Source organism: Somniosus microcephalus, unplaced genomic scaffold (genome assembly GCF_052327205.1).
Source record: "Somniosus microcephalus isolate GS21.2 unplaced genomic scaffold, FLI_Smic_1.0 unresolved_chr2, whole genome shotgun sequence".
NCBI lineage: Eukaryota > Metazoa > Chordata > Chondrichthyes > Squaliformes > Somniosidae > Somniosus > Somniosus microcephalus.
The window spans coordinates 63170606-63197076 of NW_028225180.1; the positions used below are offsets into that span (position 1 = coordinate 63170606).

The 26471-nt window shown below is 45.5% G+C and overlaps 1 protein-coding gene and 1 pseudogene across 2 annotated transcripts in view; one reads left to right on the plus strand and one right to left on the minus strand.

The window, feature by feature from the left end:
* Positions 1–26471, plus strand: part of LOC147092727 (NACHT, LRR and PYD domains-containing protein 3-like) — a 1209123-nt pseudogene that overhangs the window by 86988 nt on the left and 1095664 nt on the right. The gene's annotated exons all lie outside the window — the stretch shown is intronic.
* Positions 3197–8874, minus strand: LOC147092728 (putative G protein-coupled receptor 139). The gene is made up of 2 exons (XM_085976002.1): positions 8808–8874; positions 3197–4101 (listed from the first exon to the last, which is right to left on the minus strand). The coding sequence occupies exons 1-2, from the start codon at positions 8872–8874 to the stop codon at positions 3197–3199; spliced, it is 972 nt and encodes a 323-aa protein (XP_085832128.1).

Sequence of the window (26471 nt, forward strand, 5' to 3'; positions counted from 1 at the left end):
TTATAACACCTCTCCCCCACTGTTAAAATAAATACACATTCTTTATATCATTTGGAAAGAGGACAAAGCAAATGACAATGAAATTGTTGAGATTGATGGAAAGTCGGTCTGTTTCTGAATAGAAAGGAAATGTATTTTAAAAGGCGTTAATTTCAGACAAGTGTTAGATCTGCTGAAATTTGAGAGACGCAGGGAACGGCAGCACAGAGCCGCGAGCTGGACATGGTACATACCGGAAGGAATAAAATGCCCAGGTTCAGCATCGTGATTGGCAAGTTTGCAGCCAATTACAGGATCCATTTAGTTACAGATTTCACTGGTCAGCAGCCGAATGGTCTCACCAGAATGGTTGTTTGATGTCGGGATATCAGTAATTTATTTAGCGATTTTCACGGTCTTAGGGTCTCCCAAAGCACTTCACAGCTGACTAGCTGTTTTTTTGAGATATGATAACTGCTATTTTATGGATTAACGTGGCAGCCAAGTTCCCACAAACTATAATTAGCTCAGTTAATCTAGTGAAACATAAGTGACAGTGTCAGCCCCTTATATTTCACTAGATTAATCTCCTGGGATTGAGAGCAATATATTAGCGTGGATTGATGACTGGTTAACAGACAGAAAACAGAGAGTAGGTATAAACGAGTCATTTTTGGGTTGGCAGGTTGTAACTAGTAGAAACATAGAAGATAGGAGCAGGAATAGGCCATTCGGCACCTCGAGCCTGCTCCGCCATTCAATGCGATCATGGCTGATCATCCAATTTCAGTACCCAGTCCCTGCTTTCTCCCCATACCCCTGGATCCCTTTAGCCTTAAGAAATATATTCAAATCCTTCTTGAATATATTTAATGAATTGGCTTCTACTGCCTTCTGTGTAGAGAATTCCACAGGTTCACCATTCTCTGGGTGCAGAAATTCCTCCTCATTTCTGTCCTAAATGGTCTACCCCTTATCCTTAGACTGTGACCCATGGTTCTGGACTCCCCGACAATCAGGAACATCCTTCCTGCATCTAGTCTGCCAGTCCTGTCAGAATTTTATAAGTTTCAATGAGATCCCCTCTCATTCTTCTAAACTCCAGCGAGTACAAGCCCAATCGTCCCATTCTCTCCTCATACGTCATTCCTGCCATCCCAGGCCTGGTGCCGCAAGGATTGGTGCTCGGCCCTCAGCTCTTTACAATCTATAGTAATGATAGGTAAGGGGACCGTGTGTAATATATTCAGGTATATTGACTGTGCAAAGCTAGGTGTGAAGATAAACTGCGAGGAAAATGCAAAAAGGCTGCAAAGGGACATAGACAGGTTAAGTGAGTGGGCCAGAAGTTGGCAGATGGAATATAAGGTACGGAAATGTGAAATTGTCCACTTTGGTGGGAAGAATAGAAAAGCAGAATATTTTTTAAGAAGTTGACCGACTCGTAAATGTTGGGATTCAGAGGGATTTGGTTGTCTTTGTAGAGGGATCACAGAAAGGTAACATGTATGTGCAGCAAGCAATTAGGAACACAAACGTTTTTTAAGCCTTTATTGTAAGGGCGTTGATTTACAAGAGAGAAGAACATTTCTGCATTTTCTGCTTTGGGAAGCCACTCTTGGAATACTGCATACATTTTTAGTTTCCTTACGTAAAGATGGATAAACTCGCCTTGGAAGTGTTGAGGCGAAGGTTCCCTAGTTGATTCCTGGGATGAGATGGTTTTCATGTGAGGACAGATTGAGTAGAATGGATGTATATCCTCTGAAGTTTAGAATAGGGATAGTTAATCTCATTGAAATGTATACATTACTTAGAGGGTTGAACAGGGTAGATGCTGAGAGGTTGTTTCCCCTAGCTGAACAGTCTGTAACCAGGGACCATGGTCTCAGGATGAGTGGTCGGCCATTTAGGACTGAGATGAGGAGACATTTCTTGGAATTCTCTACCCCAGAGGGCTGTGGATGCTCTTTCGTTGAGTAAATCCAAGAAGGAGCTCGATAGATTTTTGGACACTAAGAATGTGGTGAGACGGCAGGAAAGTGGACTTGAGGTAGAAGATCAGCCAGGATTGTGTTGAATGGTGAAGCAGGCCTGCGAGGCCCTATGGCCTACTCATGTTCAAGTGGAAATGGATATTTTAGATAAAAAGAAGATACAACTAAAGGTACTGGATATATGCAACGAAAAAAGACAATAGTGAAAACTAAGAACCGGTTGTGTGCAGAAGCAAATCAGTTGATGGTTAACGTGTAGACCCAGCGTCATATTTACATTTTTGGAATAAGTTTATGCTGATTTATTGTAGAATAAATGTATTATTACATGTCACTCCCTCCGTGGAGGTGACACAGGTCCAAGGCCCGTGTCCCCAGGCGAGAACCTTGGAGGTGACACAGGTCCAAGGCCCGTGTCCCCAGGCGAGAACCTTGGAGGTGACACAGGTCCAAGGCCCGTGTCCCCAGGCAAGAACCTTGGAGGTGACACAGGTCCAAGGCCTGTGTCCCCAGGTGAGAACCTTGGAGGTGATACAGGTCCAAGGCCCCTGTCCCCAGGCAAGAACCTTGGAGGTGACACAGGTCCAAGGCCCGTGTCCCCAGGCAAGAACCTTGGAGGTGACACAGGTCCAAGGCCCGTGTCCCCAGGCGAGAACCTTGGAGGTGACACAGGTCCAAGGCCCATGTCCCCAGGCGAGAACCTTGGAGGTGATCCAGGTCCAAGACCCGTGTCCCCAGGCGAGAACCAAAGAGCAAAGTAATGGGTGTGAAGCCAATGTCAGAAATCCTCTGTGTCCCGCCATCGGAGGGGGAGGGGGGCGCAAACCTGCTGCAGCCAATGTTCGACTGATTGCCTCTCTTGAAGGATGTGTTTTGGTTGCCAGCTTACAATAGACCTATTGGCAAAGCCCTCGTGAGAACCTTCTCAGCCACCAGCACAGCTGAATCAACCAGTGCCATGTTTCCTTATTGCTTACACTCAGTTGTAGTGAGGTTGTCTTTAATAGAATCGGCATTGTTGGATACCTCAAGAGGCAAGTTAGGTATCAAATATAATATGAAACACCAATGAACAAAGCTACTCCCAGTGTGATATAACTACAGGAGAACGAACCTGCACCCCCCCCAACCCCGCCCACCGGCCACCCCATTGCAGAAAGCTCATGGATGAAAGAGATTGAGATCTGAATACTGTACACAGGAGATCCCATTTCTTTCGATCATTTCTTCAATTTGACTATTAGTATCAGCGGATATTTCACCGCATTCTTCAACTCCTCCCTGAATTTTTTCTGGGTCATGACATAAATACACGTGTTTGTGCAGCAGCTCAATAGGAGAAGCATGTGTCCGGATTCCTGAAGAATAAAGACTGGGTCGTTGTAACCTGTATAGACATAAGTGCCTGTGATTCGGTAATAGAGATGATGTACGGTGTATGTCGCCCATAACATGACGAAACTTCCGGATATACTGAAGAGTAAAATGATGGATTTTTTCCGGTTCTCCAACTCTGGATCAACTTTATGTTCATCAGTGTTGATGCCCCTCAATGCCCGTCGGACTCTACTGGAGGCTAATATGTGTCTTACTGTCAGTACATTGAACAGCAAAATAAGGAAAATTGCAAGACACGGTGTTAAAATATGATTACTCCAGGAATATGCTATCCACGTGGGTAAAGTATAAAAGTTGGATTTGAGGCCACAGAACATTGGGACGTTGTTAATAAAATACAAAGGTTCAAGTACAAAGTACCATGGGATATTTTGCAAACAGCTCAGAAGAAACACCGTGCCTACGATCGGAGCTGCCGTTTTCTCGGTGCAATATGTCATTTTCAGCTTCTTGCAACAAATAGCAACGAATCGATCAAAGCTGAAAGCGACTGTTAGCCAGACAGAGCCATTTCTGCAAGCATAAACTAGGACCATTTGGAGACGGCACACCAGAGTAACGGACAAGGCGCTAATTGGATAGTAAATGCCAATGACCCTGTTCAATATCACACCAGTGATAACGACCAGTAGATCCGCGACAGCCATAGCCACTAAATAGAGAGTGATGCATTTGGAGAGACTGCACTTCCCCCGGCACAGGATCACAATTGCCATTATGTTAACCGCAAGAAAGAGGGAAATCATTGACTAGACTCGCAGTACAAAGCATCAGGACTTTGTCTGAATTTCACAGTTTCTTTACTGCCTCTGTGGAAGGAATCGAAACGCCCGCTTTGTGGTGACTGAGGATAATTTTAAGCTCACGCGTCGGGCGGGAAACCCACGGCATCGAGAAAACGCAAGTTTTACTGCGCCCAATATTAACTCCATTCATTTCAATGGAGAGTAAAACCAGCGTTGCACCCGATCCCATGAGTTTTCCAACGGACTGGTTGGGTTTGTTTCAAAATAAAACGAAATAATAATTAAACTGTGTATTTGAAAAAAATCATAGCACGTGAGTGGTAAACGTGAACTAATATCTAAAATATACAATAAGGGGAGGCGAAAGGATGAATTGAAACGAATTGAAATGGAGGTGGGAGCTTGCAGTCGGTGCAGCCACGGTTTTCAGATAAACCCCCGCATCGTGCAATAGAAATACGTCAGACTGAAATCGGGCGGTTTCTAAAACTGTCAGTTTTATTCCCGATGGCAAGTTGGTAATTTACTCCATTGTGGCAGGTCTTCCTTGGAAAAGATGCAAAGACTATGGAGAGGATACCGAGGAAATCAACTAACCCAACACCGGGGAATGCTGGGCTTTAGTTGTCAAAGTAGGCAGGGGAACCTGGAGCTCAGTGCATTTGAATAGGGAGTTTAAGAGGCAATCTGGTAAACGTGTTCTGACAGCTGAGAGATTTCCATAAGACCAATAAGGGGGAAAGAAAAGATATTTGCTCTGGCGGACGAACTGTATTAATATAAGACAAAGAAAGATTAAATCTTCACCAAAGAAGCTCGGGAAATGTTAGGATATTTTTGGGGTCGGGTTGGTGGTGGTGATAGGAAATGAAATAACCTACCAGAGGCTACGCTGCACGCTGAATTCATAAATGTTTTTAGAATGAAGCGGATAAACGTTACTAAAAGAGAATGGAACCTGGGGAAAGGACTCAGAGCAAATTAATTTCAGGTTCAGAAGCGATGTTCTCTAGCTTCATTCTATGATTTTACAATTGACACTATACCTCTATGAATATTTTCAGAGGGACATATTGTGGTGTGTGTTAAGTATGTGTATTGTATTGAACAATTAACACAAAGACTTAAACGTATAACTCAAACAGGTCTTTACTGGTTGGAGGTAGGGACTATACATAGGTCTTTACTTCATGCCCACAGGCGGGAACTGAGGGGGATCAGTACCCACAGTACTATTTATACCCCTATGGCCAGGAGTGGTACTGCGTATCACTACGCCCAACAAGTAGTGCAGTCCTGTCCATAGGTTCAAAGTAGCACACATATTACATACACAACATTCCTCCCTTCCTAGCTTTACAGTCATCTCCCCATTTAACATAACGTAATAACATATATACATATATAACTTCAGGTTTACATAACAGAATAACATAGATACATAGATAACTTCATGTCAAAACAGATCACAGATTCAGTCTCTGCGGAAAACAGTTCACAGATTCAATCTCTGTGGTGTAGTCGGTTCACGTTGCTGGAGTGACTCATTCAATAGTCCTTCCATGGATTTAACAGTTTGAACTTCCGAACTGAAGTGGCTCCGTTCGGAGGGACCACGTGTGTGATCTGGTAGAGGTGATAATGGTTCAGATGGGTCATCTATTTCCTCCATACCCAGCTGGACGTTAGCCAGCTCTTGTTCCAAATCCAGACATCTTTCCTGAAGAGACTTCTTCATGTGTACCTCTGCATCCAGCTTTTTCTGGGCTTTCAGAAAGTCGTTTACTAGTGACCTCATTTGTGATTTTAATACTTCAACTTCCTTTGGAGATTGTTCTACGTTGACGTGAGTCAGCGTACTTTTGGCATCCAAGGGCTGCTCTGTTGCAGTCATCTCAGTCTGTGTTGCCACCTCAGCTCTTCCAATAACCTTTGAGAGCTCCGAACCCCTTTCGTTTGAATATTGAAGTTCGTGTTCAAGTTTTTCCCATTTCAGAGTCCTGTCCTTCAGCATATGCAGGAGTTGGCTGACCGTTAACTCCTCTGACATCAGACGTTTTGTGTGCTCCTGCTCCATTTTCTCCATCAGCTGCTTCTGTTGTCTTTCCAGATTCTCCAACTCTATATCAAAGAACTCTTTCGTTGCATTCAACTCTTGCTCAAAACGGCGAAGCATTTGTTCTAATTGCTGTTGTAGTTTGAAATGGAGTTGAGTTCGAGCCCGGTGTCCCTCAGAAATGGGCACATCAGTAGACTTGCCAGACTCAGAATCCACAGTTAAACTATGTTGTTGTTGCTCAGTGGAATTCTGTGCTGAAACTTTGTCTTTTGCACCTGAGTTGGGCTTACCATCATCCGTTCCAGAGTCTGGGCCGACTATCTTCACCGATTTCTCACTCGTTATTGTTTGTAGGAAATGCCAGTCCATATTCATTTTCCTAATCCACTCCCGTCCTAGTAGTGGAGGTCCTCCTTCAGATATCACATATAAGTCCATTATTTGACTGTCTTCGCCCTTGTGGACCACTGCAACCTCTATTTTCCCGATGGGGTACACTCTTTGCCCCGTGTATGTTTTCAATATAATCCCCGTATCCTGTAGGGGAATATGTTGGAATAACATTCCGTAATCTTTCTTATTTATGACCGTCAATGCCGATCCAGTGTCCAATTCCAGTTTTACTTGGACTCCTTCTATCTGAAGAGTGACCCAAATTGTCTGGAGGTCTGCACCCTTACCAGCGTTGAGTACTCTTAAGCTAGCCAGTTCATTACAGCTTATGCTAGCCAGTTCATTACTGCTAGCGTCTGAATCGGACTCCTGTTCGGTCACCTTGTGTACCTTTGCGTATTTTCCTTGCGGTGACTTCTTGTTGCTGGTCTTCTTCCCTGACCTGCATACTCTAGCTATATGTCCAAGCCTACCACAAGTTCTACATTCTTGGTTTTTAACCCAACACTGGTTCTGATCATGCGTTGTCTTTCCACAACGATAACATTTGCCAGAACTCACACCCAATTTGTGTGCACTGAGCTCCAGTGAGCGTAGCTGCATTACTGCCGTGCCTCTCGCTGCGGCTTCGTGTGCTGCTGCCATAGTGACCGCCTTCTCAAGCGGCAGCTCATTCTCCTCGAGCAGTCGCTTTTGTGTATCCTGTTTAAATAAACCACACACAAATTTGTCTCCAAGTGCCTCTGTCAGTCCCGTTCCAAACTGGCAATATTTCGCTAATTTACGCAATTCCAGCAAATAATCAGCATTGCTTTCATGCTGTAGCTGCCTTCTTTCGTAAAATTTAAATCGTTCCGCTAGCATCAGCGGCGTGGGGTTTATATGATCTTTCAGGACAGTAACAATCTCATCGAACGTCTTATCCGCCGGTTCATCTGGTGATAACAGGTGTTTCAATTGCCCGTATGTCTTCGCACCCATTAAATTTAATAATGTTAGTGCTTTATCAGCCTCACGAATTTTATTGGCCTTACAATAATTTTTAACTCGTTCAACATATATGGCCCAATCTTCGACGCGTGGGTTCGGATCCCATCCTCGTCGCCAGTGTTAAGTATGTGTATTGTATTGAACAATTAACACAAAGACTTAAACGTATAACTCAAACAGGTCTTTACTGGTTGGAGGTAGGGACTATACATAGGTCTTTACTTCATGCCCACAGGCGGGAACTGAGGGGGATCAGTACCCACAGTACTATTTATACCCCTATGGCCAGGAGTGGTACTGCATATCACTATGCCCAACAAGTAGTGCAGTCCTGTCCATAGGTTCAAAGTAGCACACATATTACATACACAACAGTGTGACAACATACATTTTTAAAACATTTCTTCTTTGATGCTGTCTGGATGAAACCAGCTGGAGTTAGTTCCCGGAAACCGCACATGCACCTGGAAGTTGCGATTTGTGATGACAGGATCGGAGCTTAATGCTCTCGCATCACCTTCTTCCGTTACCTTTGCGGGGGCTTTTCCGTGATATTGTTGATGTGACGTGAATCACTGAAGGGTTGACATTGTAGGATGCATCAGGAGAGGAGATAAAGTATAACTTAGAGTAATTTGCGCAGTTCTGGTCTGCATGCTGTGAAGAGCATATAGAGGCATTGGAGAAGGTGCAGAAAATATTTCCAAGGAACAACCAGGAACTGAAAGGGTAGAACTATCAGGAAAGATTGAACAGGCTGGGGACCTTTTTTCTTGAAAAGATAAGGCTGAGGGGTGACCTGACACAGGTCTTACGATGAAAGGGTTTGATAGCGTAGAGGTGGAGAATATGTTTTCACATGTGGGGTTGACCAAAACTTGGGGACATAAGTACAATAGAGTCACTAATAGATTAATTAGGGGATTCAGGAGAACATTCTTTACCCAGAGAGTGGTGAGAATGTGGAACTCGCTACCACGAGTCGTGGTTGAGGCGAATAGCATAGATGCATTTAAGGGCAGCTAGATAAAAACACGAGGGACAAACGATTTGAAAGTTATGCTGAAAGGGTTAGATGATGAGAGGTGGGAGGAGGCTCATCAGGAGCACAAGCACCGGCTTAGACCAGTTGAGCCAGAATGACTCTTTGTGTGCTGTACATTATATGTAATTCTATGTATGTAACATACGCAGCAAGAGACTTATTTACATAATGAACAAGATGGCAATAAAATGACTTACCTGGAACACCAACAGCCGCAAGAATTGGGTAATAAATAGCATACACTGGACCCGCAACTGCTTCATGCATCTTCTGTTAGATTCAGGCTGTGAATACAACGGTTCGGGGACATGCACCGTGATGGGGTAAATATCGACCCTGATATACACTTGTGGGACGTCTCCAGTGAATCAATGATGTAACATCATTACTGCTTTAGTGAGACTCATTTGAACAAACAAGTTGCTTTTGCTTTACTGGATTTAATGAAATTGAGCAAATGTAAATGATGTCGCAGTAATAACAACCCAATATTATTTTGACATTTGATCTGCGAAAAAAAGCTTTGTCCATCAGTTATATACATTTGAAAAAGTTACTATTTGATCCCATCTATTTTATGTGAAAAACAAACTAAATTAGGCTGGTAGCTTCATTGGCCGCCCGTTATACAAATCGTCCTATTCTCATTATTACTGATTTCAATGGCATGCTGTGGGTGGTGAATTCGAAACAATTCCCTGCAGCAGCGAGATCCACATTGTGGCCACTCGCTGGGTAAAGAGGTTTATCCTGAATTCAGTATAGGAATTATTGGAATAATGTTAAAACAATAGTCTGAGAGAGGACAACACGTGTCTCTCCCTGGAACCAAGACCACTCTCATTGGATGGTACCTCAGCTCTGTGCGAGAACAGCAGGAGAGATGTGCTGCTCTGGAAGGTCCTGTGATTGCTGCCCGCCCCCGACCCCCAATGAAAATCTGGCAGCATTATAAGATGACATGCAGGGTGAGTTGCCATGGAATCTGTCAGAGTTGTCACATGGTGGAGTCCAACTCTAACTTGTGTTGGGCTTCTAGCAGAGCATGGAGAACATTCTGTCCAACATGATGAGCGCCAGTGTTGTGTTCTTGGAGTTGACACTCGCCCAATGTTGGGCAGAATGTTCTCCATGCTCTGCTAGAAGCCCAACACAAGTTAGAGTTGGACTCCACCATGCTCGGAGCAATTGACTGCAAGCCCGCTGGCAGGCTTCCCAGTGAAAATAACATCTCACCTAAGCGCCCATCAGCCATCTTCGGTAGCCTAGGCCCTCAAAGTCCTCTGCAGAAGAGCTAGTGTATGATCTCTCCCTCTGGCGAACTGGTACATATGGTGTCCTGTCACCAGCCCTAGAACCTGCCCACCTGTGGGCAGTGATTCTCCCCGTGAAGAAATGTCCTGCAGTGTAGTCTCCACACTATGTGTGTGCAAATCTCTGATTTGGTGCTGGAAAGTGTTAGATCGAGGGCTCGATCGATTGAGTTCAAGGCACAAATGAAAGTTGGTGCAGCTGAGAAATGTGACCCGCGGGTCAGCGGCCGGAGCAAAGCAAACATACAGGTGTGAGAAGCGGAAAGTGAAAATCAGAGTAGGTAAGGCCGCAGTAATGTGTCAGTGAAGTGAAAGTAGGGAAGTGATGGAGGAAGGAAGGAAAAGCTGGGAGGGAGGCCAGGTCGTATTTTGGAGCGCCAAGCACAGACACGTGAAAAAGCTAGAATTTGAAATGTGCCTGTGTTGCAGTGGGTAAAAGAGATAAAATAAACTGTGCTGTAACTCGGAGACCAACAGAAGTTGCTGCGACCAAAATCTAGGAACTTGAGTCCCAAACAGAGCAGGAACTGCTCAGGATTCAACCTTGGCCTGTGCTGTGTTAGTCCATTACAGCCATGGGTTAAAGTGCAGATGCAGAGCACGAAGTTCCCATGTTCCCTGGGCGGATCCATGTAGGGTTCACCGTTTGGTGCGCTTGTGATGGAGGGGGCGGGTCTGTGTGTGTGAGGCAGGTGGGTCCGTGTGGTGGGGGTCGGGGGTGGGTATGGCATTTTGATTTTGCGGAGGAGGAGTGGATTCGTGTGAGGCAGAGCCGAGTCATTGGGGCCGATTTTCCCGCAGGTGTGGGGAATTGTCGGGTTCCCCGAAAGTCGGGATTCCCACACGAATGTAAATGGGTCTGCCAGATTGATGCAATTTTACCTCAAAGTGGCCAATTCCTTTCCAGCGTGGGAACCCTTGCTAATTGACTATTTCCAGTCAGAAAGTCGCACAGTATGATGTCATCATTCGTGGTGCTTTTAAGGCCCACAGCAAGCATTGCTTCCTCTGCAGGCATGCAAACGATCCATACAGGATGGCAGAGGAGCCTACAGCAGCTGTGGCCAGTGCCAGACCCCAAGCTGCCTCCAAATTCGACGAGGCTTCACTGCAGGCATTATTGGATGGGGTGAGGGCCCACAGGGCGGTCCTCTTCCCTAGGTCAGGGAGGAAGAGGCCTCCCACTGAGACCATGGCTGCATGGATGCAGGTGACAGCAGATGTCAACTCGCTGGGACTCACCAGAAGAACCTGGATACAGTGTCAGAAGCGATTCCATGACCTTCACTGTACAGGAAAAGTAAGTATGAAGTCTCCATCACCCTTAAACTGATCCCCATTGCCTTTCCCCAGCAGCACTCAGCTTTAGCACTCTCTTCCTCCACATCCCACTTCACAGTCACATCCATACACCCTTACCCATTCCCTCTCTCTCTATGCTCACATTCACCTAACTATTACCCCATGCAGCCCTCACACTCCCTCTCACTCTGATGCTTTGAGCACAACCGACAACACACAGGGAGGGCCCTTGGTCTTGCAGCCTCACACCATCTTTGTCTCCCTCTAAGTATCTATGCTATGCAATCTCTACACTCCCTCGTTCATTCTCACTCAAACTCCACTATTCTCCCTCATTGCAGGAAAAGAGAGCTCACAACAACAGAGAGCGAGCCAGGACTGGAGGAGGCCCACACTCAACAGCCCACCTGACCCCCTGGGAGGAAGGAATCCTGGAAATTGTCAGGGCTGATGTGGCTGCGGAAGCTGGGGAAGGAGAGACAGGGGCAGTCCCGCAAGCTCTTGGCAGAATAGTTTTCCACCACTCTTATTGACATTGCATGAGTCGCTGTTAAGATTCTGAAGCTACATATTTTGGACTTATGAGCATCTGCAAAATCCAATGTGCATGTAACCTTGGCATCACATCTCTAACTCTTTCCTTTACTTCCCCACAGGACCATCCAGAGCCCCCGTCCCCACTGCGGAGGAGCAAGAGGCTGAGCAGCCAGATGCCTCAGAGGAAGCTCCAACCTCTGAGGGCACAGCGTCAGCAGAATTCAGTGCACCCAGCACCAGCGCAAACACTCACACCTCGGTGGGACCTTCACGAGGTAGAGTAGTTTTGTCACCTGGTGTATCACAGCTCACAAGTGAGCATCAGCAGATGGTGGAGACAGGGACAGCAGTAGAGAGTCCTCGTCGGAGGGCGCAGGACTCTGCCAGCTCAGCTCAGCTGCATGTCGACCCTCTGGCTATGGGTCCATCCACAAGAGAAGAGTTGATGGATCTCCATGCACAGATGCAGGAGTCTCTGGTAGGTTTCGTCACCAGGGTTGCTGCAAGTGTGGAGCAAATGGAAGAATCCATAGTGAACACGAGCAGAGCCTTTGTGGAGTCATTGGTGCATGAACGCATCACCACAGAAAGGATGGCAACCTCCGTGGAAAGGATGGCTACAGTAGAGGAGAGGATGGCTATGGCCATGGAGGAGCTAAGTCGCCAGAGTGTTGAAAACATGGTGAGTGTGATAATAATAATAACTTCCGGGAAGTTATGTGTCACTTCCTGTGAACTGTGAACAGTGAACTTTGTACATACATCACTTCCTGTCATACGTCACTTCCTGTTGGACTGGTATAAATACGGAACTGCTCAGTATTGTAAAGGGGCTTCTACCCGAGGCATGGTGAAGACCTCTCTTGTATATAGTGTGATTATAAGTTGCTTAAAGCTTACTTTAAAGTTACTTGATGTGTGAGACTCCTTTTTCTTACATCAATTTAAGCAACTTAGTATTTACACTCACAAATACTAAACCTTCGGACAAACTCGGAGTTAAGGATGCAGGGAACCACCCATCATGGAAAACATCCTTAAACCTACTCGTCTGGACTTGGACCCAAACACACCAGCAGCTGGCAGGGTATGGAAGCATTGGTATCGTTCTTTTGAGAATTTTCTTGATGAATGTAAAGTGAATGCTCCTACTCAAATGAGGATGCTTATCAACTATGTGACCCCAACAGTGTTTGAATATGTTGATGAATGGGATAATTACGATGAGGTGATTCGGCACTTAAAAAACTGTATGCCAAGACTCCAAATGAGGTCTATGCTAGACATCTACTGGCCACAGCCCGACAAGGGTCAGGGGAATCGATTAACGAATTCCTTCAAGAACTTCGCAGGCTCAGCATAGATTGTAACTTTCAGGCAGCCTCAGCTGAGCTGTACCGCGAAGAAATTATTCACGATGCTTTCATCTGCGGGATTGCCTCTCCATTTGTACGCCAGCATCTACTAGAAAGTAAAACACTTGAGCTACAAAAGGCTTTTGACCTAGCTTGTTCTCTGGATTTGGCAAAGAGAAATGCAGACCTCTATCAGCTGCCCAGGCCTCGATCTGCTGCTGTAACTGCAACCAGACAATGCAAGTGGTCTCAGGTGAACCCTATCATGGAGGAATCTAATCCTGATAATTCTGATGAAGAGGAGGATGACCCCACTTTAGCAGCCTCTTGGCAATCTAGGAAGGAATGCTTCTTTTGTGGAGATTCTTTTCACCCTAGGAAATTCTGCCCTGCTCGCAATGCGATCTGCAGTCATTGCGAAAAAAAAGGACACTTTGCTAAAGTTTGCCAATCAAGAGCCTCTACGAGGGCCTATCCAGCTAAGGCCAACTGAACTGCCCCAATTAGGGCCTATCAAGATGCTCCAGCTAGGAGCTATCAAGCTTCCTCTCGAGCTCTCTCCCGAAGAAGCACACCGAGAGTTTCAGCCACTCTCTGTGCAATGACACCAATTGCAGCTGCTTGCCCACAGAACCTGTTTCATGCAGCTACAAAAGTTTCAATTAAAGGGCATACCTTAGATGCCTTAATTGACTCAGGAAGTGCTGATAGTTTCATTACAGAACAGATTGTTGCAAAATTGAAACGACATGTCTTCCCATCGGACCAGGCAATTGCGATGGCTCAGTCATCACTTAATACCAGAACCTCCGGCTTTTGTGTTGTTCATATGACACTTAATGGTCGCCTGTATCCCTCCACCCGACTTTCGGTGCTCAAGGACTTATGTAATGATCTCATCTTAGGGCTGGATTTTCAAAAACTGCATAAGAAACTCACCATTGAGTTCGGCGGATCCAAACTTGGACTTACTATTTCTAATATACTGCCTAAATTACCGTTTTGTGCATTATCAGCAGCTTCACTTGATGAACCCTCATTATTTGCCAATATTCCTCCTCGATGCAAACCAATAATAATGAAATCACGGCGCTTTAGTCAGGAAGACCAATCTTTTATTGAGGATGAAATCTCTCGACTTTTAGCAGAGGATATCATCGAACCATGTTCGGCGCCCTGGCGGGCTCAAATCGTCATCGTCAAGAACCCTCTAAAACCTCACAAACAACGATTATGCATTGATTATTCGCAAACCATCAATCAATATACTGACTTGGACGCCTACCCATTGCCACGCATTGATGATATGGTTAATAAACTGGCCGAATACAAAGAGTTCTCAACTTACGATTTAAAAAGTGCCTATCATCAGGTACCCTTGAAGGTCTCAGATAAGCAGTACATGGCCTTTGAGGCTAATGGACGGCTGTACCAATTTCGTCACCTCCCATTCGGGGTTACTAATGGAGTGGCTGTCTTCCAACGGGCAATGGATGGCCTGGTTAAACAGGAAAACCTAAGGGACACTTTTCCCTATCTTGATAACATTACTATTGCAGGTCACGATCAACAGGAACACGACGCCAACCTCCAAAAATTTCGGGACGCCCTCCATCACCGTAACTTAACTTTGAATGAATCTAAGTCTGTTGAGTCGCAACTGACCATCAACATCCTTGGCTACTGCGTAGGCAATGGTATCATTAAGCCAGACCCAGAAAGACTTCGCCCGCTCCAAGAGCTCCCGTCACCTAAGAATCTGGCTTCTTTACGTCGGGCTCTCGGTCTGTTTGCATACTACGCTAAATGGATTCCTCATTTTTCAGACAAAATCCAACCCTTGCTGCATGCTAAATCATTTCCATTGGAAACAGCGGCTTTTGCAGCATTTAACCTTCTCAAAACACAGTTGGAGAAAGCGGCTCTTCACTCCATCGATGAGAATCTCCCTTTCATAGTCGAATGTGATGCCTCGGAGGTGGCGATCTCGGCTACTCTAAATCAGGAAGGTCGTCCTGTAGCATTTATGCCCAGGACCTTACAAGGTGCCGAGCTACATTATCCTCCGGTTGAGAAGGAAGCCACAGCCATCATAGAGGCAGTACAGAAGTGGAACCATTTTCTAGCTCGCCAGCACTTTACATTAATCACGGACCAGCGATCAGTCGCCTTCATGCTCGATAATCGAAAACGAACCAAAATTAAGAATAATAAAATACAACTTTGGAGGATGGAACTGGCCTCTTTTGGTTATACCATTCACTATCGACCTGGCAAGGAGAATGTGGCCCCGGACACCCTCACACGGGCATTCTGCTCCGCTATGTCATCCTCTACTTTCATAGATGTCCATAATGGATTGTGTCATCCTGGCGTTACGCGCATGCTACATTTCGTACGATCACGGAATCTCCCTTTTTCTACTGGAGATGTAAAGAAAATATGCTCAGAATGCCGGCTTTGTGCGGAATTAAAACCTCAGTTCTTCCGCCCCTCAGATGGTATGCTCATACATGCAACCCAACCGATGCAATGACTTAGCATCGATTTTAAGGGCCCAGTGCCCTCTTCCACTCGGAACACATATTTGCTCACCATGATTGATGAATATTCACGTTTTCCGTTTGCCTTCCCCTGCTCCAATATGCTGGCGTCCACAGTAATCTGCTGCCTTGAGCAGGTATTTTCTCTCTGTGGCATGCCGGCTTATATTCACTCAGGTCGGCGTCCATCCTTTATGTCAAGGGAACTCAAGGACTACCTCTCAGAACGGGGAGTTGCTACAAGCAAAACAACACCATACCATCCCATCAGAAATGGGCAGGTAGAGAGGTATAACGGTATCATCTGGAATTCCATACGTCTTGCTTTAAGATCTCGGGGCCTACCAGACCAGCAATGGGAAGCAGTGCTTCTGGATGCATTGCACTCTATACGGTCCCTTCTTTCTACAGCCACAAATACTACACCTCATGAGCGGTTCTTTGGATTCCAGCGTCGCTCATCTCATGGGACATCACTCCCGTCATGGCTAACTACTCCTGGGCCTGTACTACTCCGAAGATACGTTCGGACGTCTAAAAATGACCCTCTCGTAGACGAGGTCGAACTAACCGATGCCAACCCCACCTATGCAAACATACGATACCCCGACGGCCGAGAATCTACCGTATCATTACGGGATCTGGCTCCCTGCCCACCAGGACCTAGTGGGACATCGGGTGATGGTATTTTACCAAGAAACTCTTGGAACCTATCGGGTACCCCTCTCCAGGATCCTGATCGGACACCAACTAGCTTGGTGCCGGTAGAACCCTGTACTCAAAGTTGCGACCCTCCCAGTACCGAGCAGGAAAGTACTGATCCACCACAGACCAGCTCTGCACCTCCCTCTGAACAGAGGCAGACCGACTTTGAACCTATTGGGGCTCGTACACGAAGCCATGATCTCCCCGACCCTTCACAGGGTAATCCAGGCCACACAGACTCTGACCAATGGCCAACCGCATGTAAGCGGAGCAGCGACCCTCTACGATGGGAACTCAAATGGGTGCGACTCTTCCTCGTTCGGCGGCTGCGGAACAAAAGGAAGACCACAGCCTTCTAATCCTGCAGGAGGGAAGAATGTGATAATAATAATAACTTCCGGGAAGTTATGTGTCACTTCCTGTGAACTGTGAACTGTGAACTTTGTACATACATCACTTCCTGTCATACGTCACTTCCTGTTGGACTGGTATAAATACTGAACTGCTCAGTATTGTAAAGGGGCTTCTACCAGAGGCATGGTGAAGACCTCTCTTGTATATAGTGTGATTATAAGTTGTTTAAAGCTTACTTTAAAGTTACTTGATGTGTGAGACTCCTTTTTCTTACATCAGTGAGTGTAGAAAATAGACTGACATCTCTGGAGGAGCGATGGTCAGCTACTGTGCAGAGAAACCAGACCTTCATGGCAGGCCCTCTGAATAGGATTGCCATTGCAGAAACGGGTCCCCATGGCCCCCCTGATGTGCAGCAAGCTGCTCTCAAGCCACTTGCAGGCACTGAGGGGGGCCTGACCCATGAGAGGGAGGTTGGTGGCCGATCTCAAGGAAGTGGGGGCTCCTCTCCAAGTGCTCACACTTCCATGCCACTGCAGGGCCCTCGGTCAGAGCCCTGCCGGAGTCCACACCCAACTGAGATAAAGGTCTCCACCCCTGCACAGCCACAGGAGCAGCAGACTGCTGGCGAGCCCTCACAGGCTCGCCATCCTAGAGGACGCACGCCAAAGATGTCGAGACAGGAGCAGCAGGAAAGTGAGCAAGCGGCCTCCAAATCTGCTGAAGCCACAGGGAACCACTGCGTAGGAGCACGCGTAAGAGGAAAATAAAGCACAAATAGTCACAAGGGTAGTCACTTGGATAAAATGTTGTGTTTATTTATAAAATGCCATCAGTTGGTTATTGTCAACAGAATTTCTGATGGCAACTTCTGCACTTGTGGCATGTGTCATTTCGTGAATGGGGCTTGAGGTCCTCTAATGCCAAGAGGGGAAGGAAAGAAAGGCCTTCCATGCTTCTGGTAGGTGCCTCAGTTGAGGAAGTGCTGAGTGAGGGTGGTGAGAGGGGCTTCCCAGGAGCTCACACTGGAGAAGTGTGTGAGGCTTCAAACTTCCACAGCTGTGCCTAAGCCTGGAACAAGTTGCCCCAAGCCTGAAACAACAAGTTCCTGCAACCTACAAATGATGTCTGATTAAATCTCTTCGTTCCTGATTGACCTGCAGCTGATAGTCAGCAATCCAATATTGTTCATGCCAGGTTTCATCAGCAGGTGTCCCACCAGGCGCGTTTAACGTGGGAAAAGGCTGAAAATAGCAAGGGCCCCTTAAAATGGCATTATAGATGCCAATTATTGGTGATTAAGGTGCCTGAAGACCACTTCCGCCTGCTGCGGGCGGGACTGATTCGGGTCGGACAGAAATGCCTGGGTGAAAATTGGACGGGGCGGGGAATCAGGCGGGGGAGGGGGTCCAGCCCCTATCTTTGCGATGTCCCCCCCCCCCCCAACACGCCTGAAAGCCCGCCTGACGGCTCCAGGAAAATCGGCCCCAACAGTGGAATGTGTTTGTGTCATTACTCAGAGAGTGATGATGCAGATAGCACAAGAGCTGTGCAAGAGACCCGGGCTGAACAAATGTGGCTTTGATATGCCGACCAGCTACATCCCGGATCCCAACAAGGTAGGGCCGTGTTTCCTCAATGTTAATCCGGGAAGTACTGACCTCACAGAAACAACGCTCTTTAGACACTGCACGTGCAGATTCCAATGTGCATGTTGGATAAGGGACTGGTATCAACCGCGTAAGTAGAGGGCATTCATCAATGGGGTAGATCAAATGAAGCCAGATCCTAATATCAGTCCTGCGGTGCACGGTGTTGGGTGACTGCTGTTACCCAACTTCTTAAGCGATTTGACTGAAACAATGGAATGTTAACAATCTTCCATATCACAAAATTGTGCGTGTGAGTGGGAAATTTAAATATTTTGCCCTTTAGTTGCTTTTGACATTCGGGTGGTTCTGGATAGGTAGCTTTTATTGTCCCTTCCAAGTTGCCTTGAGAATATGGCGGGCATTCTCTTTGAAACACTGAAGGCCTTTTGTTGCTGGTGCTCCCAGGATGTCGTCAGAAGCGGGTGTTCACGATATTGACCCGATCCGGTGAAGAAATGGCGATACATGTCCCTGTGTTTGTGAAGTGTACCTTGTAGGGTAACTTGGACATGTTGGTGCTCACATTAATCTGCTGCTCTTGTTTTGCTTGCGGTCGAATTCACGGAGGAGGAAAGTGTTGTCGAAGTAACATCGGCGAGTTGCTGCAGTACATCCTGTAGACCGTGCACACAGCAGGCGCTTTGTGTCGGGAGTGTAGCGGTTAGTATTGGGTCGAATAAAGGTCGATTTAGGGAATGGATACCAGTTTCGCAGATAACCTTCAATGTGTAACAGTGTAGACTTGTGTATTTTTTATCTCGGAAAGTCCAGGAACGTGTAGAGAATGTAACGGGGCCGGTTAATGATTTACAGGCAGGGAGGAAACGTGGTTTCATAACCAATAAACCATTGACCATCCACATGCAGTGTTGCAAGGACATTGGGAAGGTAAAAATAGTTTTAGATTGTATTGCTGCAACAGCACAATGTAAACTGAGAACACACTAACGGGGCTTTGGCATGGTTCCACTTGGAATATTGCAGGCCATGTTGGCAGGCACAGATAGTGAAGGTACAGGAGGAGAGCGATCAAAGCGATACCCATTCTAAGGGCACTTTATTTTTGGGATAGGCTTCATAAATTGAGGTGATTTTCACAAAAGAAATGTTAGTTCTGTGAAGATATAATTGAGGGCTGTAAATCGCTGATGAGATTCAATTCTGCTCAGTTGTATGAGTTACTCGATTCCTGGGAGAACTCGGGACAGTGAGTATAAACCACGCCGACAAAGTGTTAGGTTAGACATTCGGGCCCAGAGTCCTCAAATTCTGGAGCAGGTCACTGAGACTTGCAATGAATGTAAATTCACCACAGTCCAATCTGAGCACAAAGAGCTACTGAGTTAGCGGTACAGTTCTGCAATTGGTAAGTCACGGGCTAGCTGGAGGACTCTTGGTTATTGCCCTCTCCAGTCACTTTGCTCGATTAACTTAGAATTCGGAAAAAAATTGCCCCGAGTTTTTCCTCAATTTACAACTTTTCTTTTCTCTGTGTTTTACCTCTGCGAGGGCCCGTATGACCTGCGGTCAGGAGGTGGGGGTGGGGTGACGGGGGCTGCTGGGAGGTTGATATTTTAATGGGCTACAACATGCCTGCTACGGAGCAGATGACATTTATCAGGCCTTTTCCTGTGTTCGTTTGTGTATTCTAATACCTAACATCAGCCCCTTTATCGAAAAGCCATAAAAAAGGCACAAGCAGCAGATGGATATTGAAAAGAGCAATAGAGCAGAATAATAATGGTCAATCATCGTCAGATTTGGGTTTGCAAAGCTTGTTTTTTCTATCACGAAATGAATCGTCATATGGGCAAGGAACTTCTGGATTCTGATTTTCTTAAGGGTAATTTTATCTGTTAGCGATCAAGTACAGCGAGCGGTAGTGGATTGACCGTCCTATTTAAATCGCCCGATTTAATTTCCCTTTGCAGTTATCCGATATCGATGTGATATCGCCAGTTTCACACTATTGGACACAATTAAAATGAACCCCATTGAGTTAGCGTGGGGAACAGCGCCCCAAATTCTCAGTTAAATACAGACTGGAGGAAGGGAGGTCGCAGAAGGATCAGTTATTCATCGATGTGGATAAGGGGAATGCACAATGTGTCCTTCGGAATGAGATGTCTCTACTTTATCAGTTGGTAGTTCCTATGTCTTTTTGGAACTTTTGGACTGGCAGCCAACACGTTGCGTCAATCAGATCCAAGAGGTGTGCACGACAATAGAACAGATGGTAAACCGGACAGTTGAGAACACACTGAACCAGCTGGAGAAGGACTGCGAGCTGAGCATGCGCACCACCAGGAGCCAGCTTGAGGAGAGCAGGTGAGGCTTTAGTGTGAGTTGTGTTCAGGACAGGTGCAGTGAGACTGGGCAAACAAGGGTAGGAATAAACAACATTGTCAGAAAGTGTAACAGAAAAAGTATTATAACTGAAGAGGGCATCGGGGCAAGGAGACTGGGCTCGATATTCCTTTCTGCGCTCCTCTAATTCTGGCTTCTTGCACATCTCTGATTTTAATCGTTCCACGATTGGCGGCCCTGCTTTCAGCTGCCGAGGCTCTAAGGTTTGGAATTCACCCTCCAAGCCTAGCCACCTCTTTACTGCTCTTTCCTCCTTCAAGAGGCTCGTTAAAAACTACCTGTTTTCTTCTGTCCTATTATCTCCTTATGTGGCTCGGCGTCAAATTCTGTTTGATAACGCTCCTGTGAAGCGCCTTGGGACGTTTTACTACATTAATAGCGCTATATAAATATATAAGCTGTTGTTATTATATTATGAATATTTAGATAGGAAAATTTGACTTATTTCCTCAGCAGATATTATACGTCAAGGTGATCTTATCCAAGATTTCTTGTTAATGGGGTAGTTGAGAATGATTATTGTGAACTTTTTATATACCAAGGCAGGCGAGGTAGAATCGGAGAATTAGGAGCAAGAACAGAAATCGAATGACCCATTTAATCCTAAGTGAACGGAGACCCTGGAATCATTTACCATGGAAGAGAATTGAAGCGAGCAGCGCACAGAACCTGGAGTCAGGATTGAGCAATGTCTGTGGATGTACAAAGCGTTCTAAGCAGAGTTGGAGTTGGAAGCTACAATAATTATGGAGAATAGAATGTTTCTTTAGCGGGAACATATCTTAGATTTGGACTGGCCTTGGAACTTAATATTCCACGTTTCGTCCTTGCCTCTGCCCATCTGCTGTTGAAACCCTCATCCGTGCTATTGTTACCTCCAGAGTGGACTCGGCGATTCCACTGCTCTCCTGGCCGCTCTCCCTTCTTTCACCCTCCATAATCTTGAGCTCATAGTAAACTCTGCGGCCCCTATCTTAACTTGCACCAAGCTCCGGGCAGCCATCTCCCCTGTCAGCACTGACCTACATTGTTCCCTTGTCCAGCAACACATCTATTTTACAATTCTCATCCTCCTCTTAAAATCTGTCCATGGCCTCGCTAACCCTTATCTGTTACTTTCTAAATCCCTGCAACACTCTAATTCTGCGTTCCTCCATCTCTTCCCTCTTGTGCATCCCGCAGTTTCTTCGGCCCACCATTGGTAGCTCTGCCTTCACCTGCCTAGGCCCTAAGCTCTGGAAATCCCTCCCTAAACCTCTATACTTCTCCAAATCTCTCTTCATATAATACAATCCTTAAAACCTACCTCTTTCAACAAGCTTTTGATCAGGTATCCTAATGTATCCTTCTTCGGCTCGGTGTCAATTTAATCTGATTATGCTCCTGTGAAGTGCCTTGGGACGTTGTACTACGCTAAAGGCGCTGTATAAATGTAAGTTGTTGCTGCTTTCATGAGCGAAAGGAGCAGCAAAAGGTGCTGGAGTGGCAGTGTTAGTGAATCATTATATTACAGCGCTAGGAAACACTGACATCACAGACGTTGCAATGAGACAGAATTCACATGGACAGGGTTAAGTATTAGGATGGGCCAATATACAATTCTCGATGTACATAACAGAACGTTAAAGGTATGTGATAGAAGGGGAGAATTGCAGCCAGTTCAAAGGATAATGTAAGAACAAAGGCTGAATCATATTGGGAGATTTTATCTATCCCAAGGCAAACAGGAATAAACTGAGTATGCGTGGTCAAAGTGGAGAACACATCTTTGAATGGGTCCGGCACTGCTTGTCAGTTCAGCATGTTTCAATTCAACAAGAAAAGAAACATCGCTTGCTTTAGTTCTGTAAATTTGAGTGTAGTAAATAAGTGCATTGAGAGTAGGCGAGAAAGGTGGAAATGGTTACCACCACATATTGGGAGAAATGGGCGCATCAGAATCTTGGCAATTTTAACTTTGGGCAATAATGTAAAATGGATGATATCGGTTGGACCACTCGTGATAAACCTCACGAAATTTTCTTTTCAATTAAAGTCATTCGGGAGAGATGTAAAACCGGCTGCCAGTTTACTACCAACCGTTTTACACCATGGCACACAGCCAGAATTACACCAGGGCAAGGAAAATCGAACGGGCATATAACGGGCGGCTAAAAGGACATCGCCTATTGAACACTGTCGCCCATAGTTAAAATTACCCACAATGTGAAACTTCAAATGAAGGCGTCTGATGAAGTTTGAGGCTAATAGTGTTAAATGCAATCATGTGAAATGTAAAAAGTTTAATGGCGTTTTCAAAAGGGAGAGCAGAAGGTTTAAAATGGGGTATTAAGCTGACAACAGGTAGCATAACAGCAAATAATAAGAGCTTTTATAAATATACAAAATAAAACAATTAGTTAGACAGGGTAGGACCGATCAAGAATAAAGTATGCGGTGGTGTTAATTATAACGTTATCTCATGGTGTAAAATGGACGATATAGAATTATCCACACAATATACACCATAAAGTCAATCAAAGGGAAAATTGGACGCGGCATAAAATGGCGACCAATTCATAAAAGGCCACTTTGCACCCGCGCTCAAAGTTAATTGAGATGAATGTATGGTAATGATGGCTAAACTCATGTATTAAGAAATGGTCCAGCTTCGGATAACTGTTGTTGATTCCTGGTGTCCTGCGGTGCTGAGTTCCCATTATTACACTGATTTGTTGCACTTTTGGAGATTTCCACCAGTTACTTAAGATAGTGATTCTGACTTTCAATTCAGTGAACAGGGATCTAAGAACAGGAAATCCTGGATCAAACATATGTTCTTCAGCTCCTTGGCATACCTGGCACCACTCTCACTGCTGACAAGTTTAATCACTTTCAACACATCAAGAGAAAGCCTCGCCGATATAATAGGAGACGACTAGGCCCACATTTCGCTGATCTGGGCGACATGACTCTCTTTTAATATCCAGAGTCTCACCACTGAATATCTGCCAGTGTTAGGCATATATTTGTTTGATTGGACTGCGTAGATGGAGCACTATTCTATATCCCGATCCATACCTGTCCCGTGAGTCTTTGAGGAGAAAATAAAGAGGGTGATTTACTGTGTATCAAACCTGTATTCTACCAAACCGAGGACTGTTTGATGGAGCAGTGTACTCGGTATCTAATCCATGCTATACCTTCCCTGGGAGGTTTAAATTGGACATTGTTGCGAAAGTTTCAATTTGTATGTAACCAGTGCTGTAACTACCCTGGGAGTGCTTAATGGGACAGTATCGATGGAGCTTTACTCTCTACCTGATGCATGTTTTATCTAACCCATACTGTACTTTACCTCATGTTAGTTGATGTGAGTGTTTGATTGGGCCTTGTGGGGGAAGTTTAACTCTGTATCTGACGCATGCTGCACCTGCACTGGGAATATAATGATGGGACAGTGTAATGGGAGCATTACTCTGTATCTAACCCGTGCTGTATCTGCCCTGGGAGTGTGTGATGGGACAGCGTAGAGGGAGCTTTACTCTGTATCTAACCCATGCTGTACCTGCACAGGGAGTGTTTGATTGGACAGTGTAGTGAGAGATGTCCTCTGTAGCTGATGCATGCTTTATCTAACCCTTACTGTATCTAAACTAATGGTAGTTGATGTGAGTGCTTGAATGGATATTGCTTTACTCTGTATCTAATCCGTGCTGTACCTGCCCACTGTGAGTGCTTGATCGGGATTGGACCTGTTCTGTATCTGACCAGTACCATGGGTGCCCTGGAAATGTTCAATGGGACAGTGTACAGGCAGGTTTACTTTGTATCTAACCTGTGCTTTACGTGCCCTATGTGTGTTTGATAGGACAGTGTAGAGGCAGCTTTACTTTGTATCTAATCCATGCTCTACCTGCTCTATGTGTGTTTGATGACGAAAGTGTAGAGCGTGGTTTACTTTGTATCTAACCCGTGCTGTACCTGCCCTATGTGTGTTTGATGGGGACAGTGTAGAGGGTGGTTTACTTTGTATCGGACCCGTGATGTACCTGCCCTATGTGTGTTTGATGGAACAGTGTAGAGTGATTTTTATTCTGTATCTAACCCGTGTTGTACATGCCCTATGTGTGTTTGATGGGACCTTGTAGAGGGACCTTTACTCTGTATCTAACCCGTTCTGTACCTGCCCTGTTTGAGTTTGATGGGACAGTGTAGAGGGAGCTTTACTCTGTATCTCTCTCGTTCTGTACCTGCCCTATGTGTGTTTGATGGGACAGTGTAGAGGAAGCTTTACTCTGTATCTAGACCATGCTTTACCTGCCCTGGGAGTATTTGATGGGACAGTGTGGACGGAGCTTTGCTCTGTATCTAACCCGTGCTGTACCTGCCCTATGCGTGTTTGATGGGACAGTGTGGAGGGAGGTTCACTTTCTATCTAACCCGTGCTGTACCTGCCCTATGTGTGTTTGATGGGACAGTGTTAAGGGAGCTTTACTCTGTGTCAAACACCTACTGTATCTAACCTGGTGGTAGATGATGGCGGGTGTAGCTGGAGTTTTCAGCTCCTAGCCTTGCTTTGTTAGAAACGAGGCTCACATTTTCTCTGGGCACAGAAGGCGGTGGTGGGCGAAAAGAAGATAATATATTTCTGAGAAATAACGAGGTTGTTCCACTTCTCCAGTCATTTTCAATATTACAATTAAAGTTTGGAAATTAGATTTGCTTTGATGTCCACTTCACATGTTCATTTTTTGCTCTGTTGATCTCAGCTGCTTAGGCCTTTGATATTCCCCTAGATTGCTCAAGAACTGAAAGTTATTGTCTTATGACAGGGGCCAGCACTTTATTTTAGCAAGAGATGCTCAATCTCACCTGCAATGGACCGTAATAACATCTTATATTAACGTGAATTTCAATGATTGCAATGTGAGAGTTGTATTCCACCTTTTATTACAGACCTGCTCAATGTGACACTTTGTTACTCTTCTCTTCTGGCTAATGGTGTGTATCTACAACCTGGAACTGGTTCACCAGAGACAGTTATCTTCTGGCGCTGATTATGCTGATCGGATTCATGTTCGTTTCGATGTTCCTTTCAAAGTGCTACTGCAGGTATATTTTACTGTGATGGCGGAAGATGCAGTGGAACAAAAACAAAGGGAGCGAGAGATAAAGGGATAGGTCTAGGGGGACTGAAAGAGTCAGGTATAGGAAGAGAAGCAGTAATAGATGAAGGAAGCTAATACATGTCAGAAAGAGACAAAGGCATCTTCAAACAGACAACGAGATCTAAGGGAACAAACAGAGACAAGGAGAGATAGAAAAAGGGAGAGGGGGCTTAAAGAGGAATACAGGCGAAACAGAATGACATAATTATAAGGAAGCATAGAGAGAGAGAGGAGAACGATAGAGACATAAACAGAAAGTGAGGAAACCAAGAGAGCGACAGGAAAAAGAAGAAAGACTGAAAGGGAGAGAGTGAATGAGAGATATCGAAAAGAAAGGCAAAGCAAGAGAGAGAGAAAGAGAGAGAGTGACAGAGACTATCATCAGTAGAGGGGTAGGCATTTAACCAGGGAGGAAGATTTCTGTAGGTGCAGTTTGCCAGATGTAAAATAATGCTAGATTGTGACTGAGGAGATGAGGAAACTGCTCATCCACACATGGTACCCTGGGCTGTGCTAAATTTCTCCCTCCATTTTTCAGCACAAAAGCGACCCTATCGAGGAAGGGGAAAAAGAAACTAGAAGCAAA

Bases quoted from the DNA above. Each gene is read 5' to 3' on its own strand.
- LOC147092728 (XM_085976002.1), bottom strand. From the start codon at position 8,874: ATGCATGAAGCAGTTGCGGGTCCAGTGTATGCTATTTATTACCCAATT. The intron at 4,102-8,807 runs CAGGTAAGTCAT...CCCTCTTTCTTG, and splicing joins TCTTGCGGCTGTTGGTGTTC to CGGTTAACATAATGGCAATT.